Source organism: Haplochromis burtoni, unplaced genomic scaffold (assembly GCF_018398535.1).
Source record: "Haplochromis burtoni strain Fernald_Lab_line unplaced genomic scaffold, NCSU_Asbu1 Contig_45, whole genome shotgun sequence".
Taxonomy (NCBI): domain Eukaryota; kingdom Metazoa; phylum Chordata; class Actinopteri; order Cichliformes; family Cichlidae; genus Haplochromis; species Haplochromis burtoni.
This window is the reverse complement of record NW_024582406.1, coordinates 1,552,142-1,563,472: the sequence shown is the minus strand read 5'-3', so window position 1 is coordinate 1,563,472 and position 11,331 is coordinate 1,552,142. Positions and strand designations below refer to the sequence as shown.

The following is an 11,331-nucleotide window of genomic DNA, read 5'->3' as shown; positions in this document are numbered from 1 at the left end:
CCTGCTGCCCTGTCTTCTGTGAGTCACATAGACGGAGCCATCTCGCCCAACCAAAAGGACGACACGTTGCGGAGAAGCAGACGACAAGTAGGCTGGCAGCCCGGCTCTGACAAAAGAAGAGTTGTGCAGAGGTGGCGAGGGACAATGGGACAGTTTGAGAGGAGGAGGTGAGGAGAGCTCAGTCCTCACAATAAGTAGGCTTATTGTGAAAGCCTGCTCTGTTGAAGGACAGAGTTTATAGGGTGAAGAAATTATGGGGATTATCCAAGGTAAGATTTGTGCACTAATAATGCAAAAATATATCTAGAAATCTGCATAGATACACATCTACTGAATCAAATATTTCAAATGCACAAAAATGACTTTCAGTCAAAATCACAAATCTGAAGATTTTCACTGCGAACACCTTAGTCTTTGTTATAGCCTCCCTTCTTACAGATGTTCACATTGTGGTTAAAAAAACACCACACACTCATACTCCACCCTGAGTGATATACGTGCTTGTTCACACACACACACACACACACACACACACATACTTAAGACACATACACTTTTCTTATTCTTACCGTAAACAGCTTCCTCCCACCCTCAGGCTTTGCCTTTCCCAAACTCACCCAGGAGCCCGAGCAGGTAACACTCAGTTGGTTTTGGCAGTCATCCATGTGATCCTGACTGTTTAAACCGAGTCTGTTGCCAAGCAGCTCGTCCTGCCCTGGAACTCTTTGAAAGTTTGCCCAAAAATATGCATAAAAAAATATGAACACTAAATCGTAGAGCTGGTTTGGGGGTATTAGTAGACCTCCTGTACAAAAAAAAAAGCAGAACTTGAAGGAATTTCTATACTAGAGTACACAGAAGAACTCACAATCTAAACAGACTAAACAGAGATGTGACTAATCAAGATGTGACTAAGATGTCGGACACGTTTTTTAAAAAGATTTTTATTGTTTTTGCAAAAGATGCAACCTGATCCCTTCAACTAATCACCACGTCATCGCTTAGAGCTAAATCGACCCAAATTTCACAGCTCTTCTGTTTAGAATTGAGGGCGGTGATTAATAGAGATTGTTCTGAGCAGAAACAAAATCCCATATTAGACATCTGTCGCAACGTTCACACGTTTGTCTCTCCCACTGCTTAGCAAACATTAGTGCTTTTGACTAACATTTGGCAGGATGGCACGGTGCCACCTCACGAGTGTTCCCGTAAACACTCACCGCTCTGGACCCTGTGCTGTTGTTCTGTGCCAAAATGTCACTGGAAGTGTGGTCAACCTCAAACCTCAGTGCTGAATAAAACCTAAACCCAAGCAACAGCAGAGCATCAGAAACAGGCAGCTGCACAGAGGACAGAATTTATAAGGGAGGTGGCAAAGTGGAGGCAAGACACTGCCAGGAATTGTTGTTTTCCTCTGTTTAGCCATATTCCCATGGATACTCACAAAAAGGCATAGAGTTAAAATAGTTGTTCTGAATACCAGCAAATAACCTGAGATGAGGTAATTACAATCAGGCATGGAGAACCTAAAAGTAGTGATTTCAGTTAACTTTCCCAGTCATGTCAAGAATATAGCAAACGGCTGTCAATGGTAAACGTTCTCCTTTCTGTGACAGGTTTAAAAGCTCTCTCCGCTTTAGGCCTAAACAACACGGACGATGAGTTTTTAAAAGGTAAGTACATAGTATTACAGGGTGGTGGCTGTCACTATTCATATCCAAAGGGAAAACCTGTTGAAAGCTTGATCCAGCCCCTTCCCCCTGCTCTGGCACAGGTCGGAAATACACTGAGAGGTATTCTGTGGATGAGAAAGTCACAGATTAAATAATCAAAGGTGTGGCTGTGCTTGTTTTGAAATATACAAATATGACTGTACTCTTGTGTAATTCTTGTGCTGGGTTTTGTTTTTGTTACACAGCACAGCCTAAACCACCAAGGTGTAAACTTATACTTTTCCAGGCATGCTCGTGGGAAAGTTCGGCTAATTAACTCTGTTTTAACTAACAGATGGAAAACTGAGAGCAGGGGTTAGCTTGCTGTCCCCTCACAGCAAGCTAAGGTCCTGGGTTTGAATCCACCATCTGGCTGGGGCCCTGGGAGTTTGGATGTTCTGGGTTGTCTCCAGGTACTTCCACTCACAGTCCAAAAAAAAAAGCATGGGGTTAGGTTAACTGGTGATTCAAAATAGGCCGTAGCTGTGAAAGTGAGTGCGAATGGTTGTCTATGTCTTTGTTTTGGCCCTGTGACAGATTTGCGACCTCTCCAGGTGTGACCTACCTCTCTCCCTTTAACAGCTGGAGTAGGCTCCAGCCTCCCCGTGACCCTGAAGCGGAGAAGCAGGAGCAAATGAATGGAGGGAAAAGTGATAAGAGTAAGAGTAAGCAAATGGTTGATAATTGCAATAATAAAGGTTTGTGTTAATGTGACGCATAAACTGTTCTATATAGAAATAAATCTATACATTTATTAAATAACAATAAATAGAAACAGCTATCTTACTACGATGGATAAATGGGTGAAACATCCACCTTTTCCAGATTTAAGAAGTAGTCACAGATCACTGATTTTAGACTGCCTGTTAAAGTCTCAGCTTAAAGCTGAGTGTGTCCACACAGGAAGTGACTAGCAGCTAACTGGAAACCTGAGACCACAGAAAGTCAATGACATTCGGTCACTTCAAGTGAAAAAAACGGTTGAAAAAAACCCTTGTGACGCACAGTGGGCGCGTCCCAAGATAAACATTTCTCAAATTCAACATGAGCTGCTAAAGCTAGCTCACTTGGTTACCAAACTGCAGATATGAACAATTAAAATGCTATTATTTTTCTTACCAAAAACTTGCACGGTCCTTACCTTACAGAAGGCAATATTATTTATCAGGCAGTTCCATTAAAACTTCTTTAAAATGACATGAACAGCGAACACAAGAAAGCTGTTAGCTAAAGCTGCCAATGCTAGTACACTCATTAATATGAGCTGTCATAACTTTCATAATGCAAACGGATGCGTTATGAAAAAACTTAACAGTACAGATGTTATTTATGTGGAAAGTCTCCATAAAGACTAGTGCCCTTCGTTATACCAGGATGGTTTTTAATGTTGTAAGCTGGGTATTTTAACATGGAGGTTTATGGAGATTGGGTCACTTTTAGAAAGCGCCTCAAGTGGCCATTAAAGGAACTGCATTTCTGCACTGTCATTCTTTCTGAGCCCTGGAGGTTGCTGCCTGGTAGATGTAAAAATGGAAAAAAAAAAATTATATATATACATAAGTGTGTTGTGGTTGTATGTCTCTTTCAACAAGTCAAGTTTCAGTTTAAATTCAGGTCTGTCCAAGCACATATAAATAGTAACATATTCAAAGGAATTTGACACTTTTGGCACCAAACTTCACGTCCACGTCTGAATATCTGACCAAATCGGAAATGCAGTTGCAGTCTCCCTTTCTGTTCCTGAATCACGAAACTGAAAGATTAGAGGTTATGATCTCACACTGAGGCTGACCTCTGACCTTTTAGAAATTAAATGTCAGAATAGCATCCCATCAGACATTTGTGTGCCATTTAATATTTCACCTTAGAATTCTTGAGTTTTGGCCAAGAATGTGTTTTTGCGAGATTGCCAAATTCAAATCAGGTGAACCTTGAGTCCAAACGGATGTTTGTGCCAAGTTTGAAAATTCTTCCTCGAAGCACTTCAGGAGACAATACCTGCCTTTATTAATTGTTAAGTAATATCTATTTTATAATCCTTTTAATGGGAACACATCTGGAGCATGGTGGGTGGTGTGAATATTTGATAGGGTTATAGGCGGTTTGTCACACTGATCATCTGCACATGTTGATGAAGATTCGAGAACCAGTTTTTGTTATATGCTTCTGTTATTGTAATATACATTCTGCCACGGCCTTGTCTTCAGTACACAAGCTCAGAGATTCATCCCTCAGGAGCAGCCAGAGGATTTTGCAAAGCATCCTACCTGACTTGATTTGTGTGTAGAGGGATGTGGGATACAGTAGTGAAGGCAGTGGTGCTTGATTGTGTGGGCGTTGGAAGAAGTACAAACAGGAGACAAAGGTTTCCTTCTCTGCTACTGAGACAGGTGCTCTATTGAGGAATCATATTTCTTTTCTCTCAACACCAGATCCTACCGAGCAAATCACAGCAACTCTACTTGTAAATCTAAACAAAAAAAAGAAGAAGAAAAAAAGGGTGTTTTTTTTAATGGCCTTCTGACATCAAAAGGGTAAAACATTATTTGTGAATCTTGCCCGGTGTAATCCCCCCTCTTTGGCTGTGTTGGACAGAATTTCCTCAGTTTCCTCTATTTCATGATCAAAGCTGTTTACTTCAGGCGACATGGCCAACATCAGCATCCTATCAGATTACTACAGGAGGAAGTGTTTGCTCTGTGGCTGATCACAGTTTTCTGCTCTGCTGATGTGTGTCACTGCTGTGTGCTTTCAGGCGTCACTTAGAAGTGGAGCAGTCAAATCATTTGAATATATCATATCAATACCTGTGAGCACCCCCCAAAAATATATGAATATTAACATAAGTTAGGATGTTTATTTTGATTTTTAAAAGATGGTTCATATTAAATAATTAATGTTATTTTTCTAGAAGAACTGAACTTATCGTTTGAGGCAGAAAGTCCCTAACTTGCCTAGCCACATGGATTTAGACTGGAGCAGGAATGCTGCTGGAATGAGGCCTGGAGTGGGCCTGGCTTCCCGGTTGTCCAGAAGAGGAACTTATACGTCAGTGTGCCCATATAAGGAGTCTCGACTTCCTCCATGGGACCGATTGCAGTAAACAGCTGATGTTTGTTGTATATTTCATACCCAATGGATCCAACAACAGATTGCGCGTGAACTAATGGGCATCCCATGAAGCTATAATGACATAAAATGAACCCAAACTGGCGCATTTAACGCAGTTTTAAGACACATTAAAGAACCTACAAATGGATTAGAAAAGCAGCGACTTGCTCTAACGGAATAATCTCACCTCCTCGCTTACCCAACAACCACTGATTCAGCCCATAAACGCGCAAAGTCGTGCATAAATGCATCGGACTTTTCTATTTCTGACATCGGTCTCCGCTGCGAGCCCTCCTCGGAGCGCTCTCTTGCCTACAGGCTTGTTTACAGTCGCCTCTTCCCGGCATTAGCGTCACTTGACGACGCACTCGATGGGCGCGGAGACACAGACTCTGTCCAATGACAACGAAGCACCGTATATAAAACGGCGCACATGAACCCGCCTGAACACACCTCAACAAGCACCAAGACAAACACAGCGGCAAATAGGAATTGCGAGAAAGAAGTTTTGTTTCACAGGATTTGAAGGAAAAAACCACAGCAAACAGGCTCCGGGAAAGACTTTTGAAATCCGCTGATACTGAACTCTTGCTGGACTTTCACTAGTTTGTTTCCTTTGCTCTCCATCCTCGAGTGATTTTCCTTTTTTTTTTAATTTGGAAACACTGTTTAAGAGAGACTACAAGTGCCCGATTTGATGCATGCTCTCTGCTGACACTGACTTTTGTTGATTACCCAGAGACTGTGTTTCTGTAAGCGGCCGGTAAGCTCACTTTTTTCCTACGACTTTATGTCTACAAAGATGGAACAGCCTTTTTATCATGACGACTCTTTTCTGTCGGCTTACGGCCACTCAGACGCGCCAATGCACGACTGCAAACTGCTAAAGCAGAATATGAATTTGAACTTGACAGAGCCCTATCGCAACCTGAAATCCCAGCTGAGAGCCGAGACAGACCTGTACCACGGGGGCCAGCAAGACGTGGGGTCCCTGAAGCTCGCATCCCCAGAGCTCGAGAAGCTCATCATCCAAAACAGTAACGGTGTGATCACCACTCCCACCCCGGGCCAGTACTTCTACAACCGGGGCATCACCGATGAGCAGGAGGGCTTCGCTGAGGGTTTTGTGAAAGCACTGGACGAGCTCCACAAGATGAACCAGATGCCCCCCCCTAACGTGTCCATCGGAGCCGGTGGAGTTACGACGTGTTCGCCGGCGGCCTCTAGCGTCTTCGGCTCCGCCTTGCAGCCCGAGCCCCCCATCTACACAACACTGAACGCCTACTGCCCGAACACAAACTTATCTTCATCATCCAGCTACCCCACAGCCACCATCAGCTACCTGCCGCCGCACCAGCAGAGCCACCACCAGCAGAGCTCGACGCACGGCGCGCATGCTTTCCAGCATACCCTCCCCGTCTCCGGACTCCATCCGCAGCGGCTGGTCTCTCTGAAAGAGGAGCCTCAGACCGTGCCCGACCTCCTCAGCAGCGACGGCTCGCCTCCGATGTCCCCGATTGACCTGGAGACCCAGGAGAGGATCAAGGCGGAGCGCAAGAGGCTGAGGAACCGACTAGCCGCTACCAAATGCCGGAGGCGCAAGCTCGAGCGCATCGCCCGGCTGGAGGAGAAGGTGAAAGTTTTGAAGAACGACAACGCGGGGCTCTCCAACACGGCGTCGGTGCTCCGGGATCAGGTGGCTCAGCTCAAACAGAAGGTCCTGACACACGTGAGCAGCGGCTGCCAGCTGATGCTCACGAGCAAGCTGGAGGCGTTCTAAAAACACCAGAGACTACTAAGAAGAAAAAAAATGACTGAAAAGTGATAACACTGGAGTCATGTTCTGCATGCGCAGCACTGGAATTACCGGCTCGTGTGTAGTCAGCATCACAGGGCCGAGGGCTAGGTGTGGACGATACTGAAGGCTGTTTTAGGGTGAAAAGACTGATTGTAATGGTACTTCCGGATGCTGGACACTCCTCACAGGACCATTCAACCCTAGAATCCAGGGCAGCATCCAAACTGAGCAGACACTGAGCAACACAGTGGGCGCACATGCCCATAAGTCGGGTTTACTAATGGTAGAAAATGGGAACGATTATTTGTTTTACTTTGTACCATCTTCCTTTTTCATTTTGTTTAGTTTTTTGTTTGTTGGCTGCATTTATTCATTGTGTAAATTATTTCATGTGTCCGGTTGATCCAGACAAACTGATGATGTCCAATGTTTACAGTGTCTCTTTTTAAAAAAAATAATTTGTGTTGTATATTTAAGTAAAGTGTCTCAAAAATGAAAAATGAAATGGTGGAGTTGAGCGTTTTTGTTTTCACACATTTACACACAATTTAGAATAACAACAACAACAGCAGCAGCGGGAAAGAGTGGGAAGAGCAAACGAGGTTTTCTTTCCTACCATACTGTAACCATAACAGTTACTATAGCTCTCAGTGAGGAACTCTTACACAAGCACATTCTGGTTGCGGTGTTTTTACGCACAGAGCGTAGCTTGCGTATGTAGGCCTTTCCTAATTACGCAGGGGCTGTCCATATATGGGCATACTGGTGACTACTTCGTCACAGGGGAGGATTTCTGGGAACCCCCGCCCAGGTAACGCAAACAGGTTCCTTCTCACTCCCTCTATATACTGTATCGATAAGATTTGCGAACTTCATGAGGGTGGCGGAATTTCCTTTTGGTTAATGTGCAATTGTAAAATAAAGTGTTTAAACGGGAAGAGAGCAAAGTACGATCCTCTTATCAGCTAGACAAGCTAAACAAGAGCTTGGCGTGATAACAGGAAGCAGTAATAAAACGGCTGTGATCGTGGTGCTTTTTGATATTGTTATTTTTTAATATAATAAATGAAGATTCTTAAACTCATACGCTAGCCAACTATCGGCGGCGCTCGAGCCTCAAAGTTGTTGCAGCATCTTTTAGGTGTCAGTGTAATTGAAAGATCGCACACGACGGAAAGTGACAGTGACTTAGTACCTTCAGGAATGCCGGGGGCGTCTCAAGATGCCACGTCGGTTGGCAGAGCAGTAGGCGAGAGTGGGCGTCCGGAGCGCGCAGGAGCATCTGTGTGGATGGATGGGGCTGTGCGCGCTGCCAAGGACAACATTCTGGTGGGACGCATCAGCGGCCAAATATGCGCGGCAGCAGGATCTCAGAAGATGGAGAGAGAGCGAGAGGGGGGAAAAGTCCCGTGTTAAGAGGATGTGAATGAATCATTAAACACACACACACTCATTTTATATTATATATATATTATATATATATATTTATATATATATATATATATATATATATATATATATATTATATATATTATATATTTATATATATATATATATATATATATATATATATATATATATAAGAAAAAATTTGGTGTGTGTTTGTGTGTGTGTGTGCTATAAGGTGGTGGGTTGAATGGTGCGTAGCGAACTATCTTCAGCTTCCACGGAAACCAGGTCTTGAAAAACTTTCCTGACCATGTGACTACTAGCCGAGAGAGCAGCTGTGTACGACGTGGTCTCAGGAAAACCGAAGGGGGATTTCTGTCCGAGTGAACACACTCGGTGACGTACAAATAATCAAGACAGTTGGGCGTAAATACACGATTTCTCTCTCTCAGTACTCACGAAAGCCACTTCAAAAGAATCTAGGAGGTAAGGTTGCGGTTTTGTGCGCGCACTCTCACCTCAAGCTGTTTTGGAGAGGTAGCCCGTATTCTCTTTTAACTTGACACGTATTTGAATACTTAATTTCCATCAATAACAACTCCACTTGTTTTTTGCCGTTTGGACGTGGAAACAGAACCGGGCTCGCCCACACAAGTTCTCCTTTTTCTGTGACTTTTTGTTGTTGTAATTATTATTATCAAGAAACCTATATTCAAGGGGATGTACACTGAGATCAGTACATGTTTCCTATATTTCAGCAGTTTTGTGTACAGTTACATATGTACAGTTATATATAAAGTGTGAGCAGTGAAACAGACCATGTAACTCCAACTCTCAGAATGAGTACTTTTAAATATCACTCCAGCGCTTAAGTCTGCATTTACGCAGTAGGCAGGCCTACATATTACAATGCAGGCACACACAGTCCAAAAAAAGAAGAAAGACAAAAAAAAAAAATCCAATTTCAAGCCATACTGGCTCTCCACACGCCTCGGCCCACAACCCACACTGAGTGTCTGTGGGAACATCTGTGATGTGAACGGTGACGTATGAAGAGCCCTGGGTGGGTTTGATTTTCCTCTCCACGAGCCCCCTTCCCCTCCCACAGACACTCGCAGGCCTGGCTTTCTCTCTCTCGCTCTCACTCATTCTCTCCCTCTCTCCGATCTTCTGTTATCTTCTCGAGAACCATGAATATTCCTCCCACCTTTCGGTGGCCATCTGAGGATCCCTCAGAAGTTGCGTGGCTTGTTTTGGATGGGTAATGAGAACGGAATTAGGAAAAGTTTGTGGCTGTCATAAAAAAGCACTCGGATTGTCCACATAGCGTTTATTTTTTTTGTTTATTTTAGCTTTGTAACGTGTGTGCGTACACCTGGAAATGACACAGAACTGGCATAGTCTATGATATAGTCTATACATTCATCTCTTAAAATAACAACAAGAAAAACCGTGATTAATTAATTATCTGTGTCATGTGTGCTGCCATTAACAGGACGGTATCAGGGCCTCACAGAGGAGGCCCTCTGTGAAGACAGAGCTGTGAAGGTTGTAGCACATGAACGTTTAAACAGCTTTGGCTGGATTGTGCTCACGTTCTGATATACTGTATGATGGCGCGTTAACGCTACAGCAGAAAGGTGGCCTGGAAAGCAGCTCGAGATTCACACATGCACTGAATCACTGTCGTGACGCTTCTGAGGGTTTTGTAGACGCACATCTCCATCTACTGGAATTACAACGGAAGAGCATTTGAAAGCAACACCGTCCTTCGTGTCTTTCCCTGGCCAATGAAATTCTTACTTAACAGAGGTGTGGCCATTATTTTACCCTTACCTTAAACCTTCATAAAGCATGGTTTCAGAATCAAATGAAAAGAGGTTTATTGTATTGAAAATGATACGGGTTCCCTAAAATGTAACTGTAAAGAGCAAGGTGCCCACAATGTAGCAAAAAGAAACACACACAATCTGAGGTACACAATGCAGTAATCTACACATTTTATATCAATGCAAAGAGTATTATCCATCTCATTTGTTAATGAGTTCTCGAGCTTTTTTTAAAAAAAAATTAGACTTTTGTCACATTTACATACGTCAGATCATCAAAGTAATTTTAATATTACAAATACAATCTGAGTAAATACAAATTGCTGTTTTTAAATGATGGTCAGCTTTTGTCTTGTCAGTCCACAGAATATTTTCTCCCAAAAGTCATGGAGATCTTCAGGATGTTTTCCAGCAACTGTGAGATGAGCCTTTGTGTTGTTTTGGGTCTCCATTGGTTTTCTCCTTGAGCTCTCACATGGATGCCATTTTTGCCAGTCTCTTTCTTATTGTTGAATCATGAACTTTGACCTTAACTGAGGAAAGTGAGGCCTGCAGTTTTTTTTGTTGTTGTTCTTTTTTGTTTTTTTTAATGCTGTTCTGGGTTCTTTTGTGGCTTGTTGGAGTAATTTTGGTTCACCACTGTTCAAAGTTTTCTCTATTTGTGGGTAACGGTTATCACTGTGGTTCACGGGAGTCCCAAAGCCTTAAAAATGGCTTTGTAAAGCTTTCCAGACTGAAAGATGTCAGTGACTTTGTTTCTCGACTGTTCTTGAGTTTCATTGGATCGTGGCATGATGCATTGCTTTTGGAGATCTTTTAGCCCAGACTGGTAGTAATCAGGCCTGGTTATGGCTAGTAAAACTGAAGGCATGCCTTCCTTTCCAAAAGAGTGGGTAAATCACAGGTAATTTATGATTTAGCAAGGTACAGAATAGTCTAACACTGATACTGAAATTTGTTTGATGATCTGAAACCTTCAGGTTTCACAAAAGTGCAAAAAACTGAGAAAAATTAGAAAAGGAGCAAACCATTTTCATTGCACCAACCTTTTAAAAAGTGTGGTTTTGTCTGTGACTATATATGTGTATTTTGTCACTAACACGTCCTTATTTCGATTATCAAATAAAAAACATCCCTGTATAGAATTCAGCATCTTCTCATTTATGCTAGCCAAAGAAAATTTCCTAAATAGAAAAAAATGTTTTGTATGTGCATTTTGCAGAAATCAAAGTGGAATGTTTTACAAATAACACACGTTTGTACCTGGTGCCGGACTGTTTGATCAGGAATGAATGCAGTTTAGAAAACTGGTGTATAAAACAGCTTTGTGCATGCCAGTGCTCTTACACAAATAGTGTGAAAATTGATTGTGTGCAAGAGGGCTACCGCAGAAAGACAGACAATCACAGCTACAGCCAATTTAGTATTGCCAGTATAGCTGAAGAGTTCACAGAGAGAATCCACACAGGCATGGAGAGAGCGTGCAAACTCC

At 42.8% G+C, this 11,331-nt stretch overlaps 1 protein-coding gene across 1 annotated transcript; it reads left to right on the top strand.

Annotated features, from left to right (window-relative positions):
• The first annotated feature begins 5,259 nt into the window (after positions 1-5,259).
• Positions 5,260-7,126, top strand: junbb (JunB proto-oncogene, AP-1 transcription factor subunit b). The gene has a single exon (XM_005926699.3). It carries the CDS (start codon positions 5,614-5,616, stop codon positions 6,601-6,603), a length of 990 nt encoding a protein of 329 aa, XP_005926761.1. The 5' UTR covers positions 5,260-5,613; the 3' UTR covers positions 6,604-7,126.
• The last annotated feature ends 4,205 nt before the right edge of the window (positions 7,127-11,331 follow it).

Coding starts and splice junctions, on each gene's coding strand:
- junbb (XM_005926699.3), top strand. CDS start 5,614: ATGTCTACAAAGATGGAACAGCCTTTTTATCATGACGACTCTTTTCTG.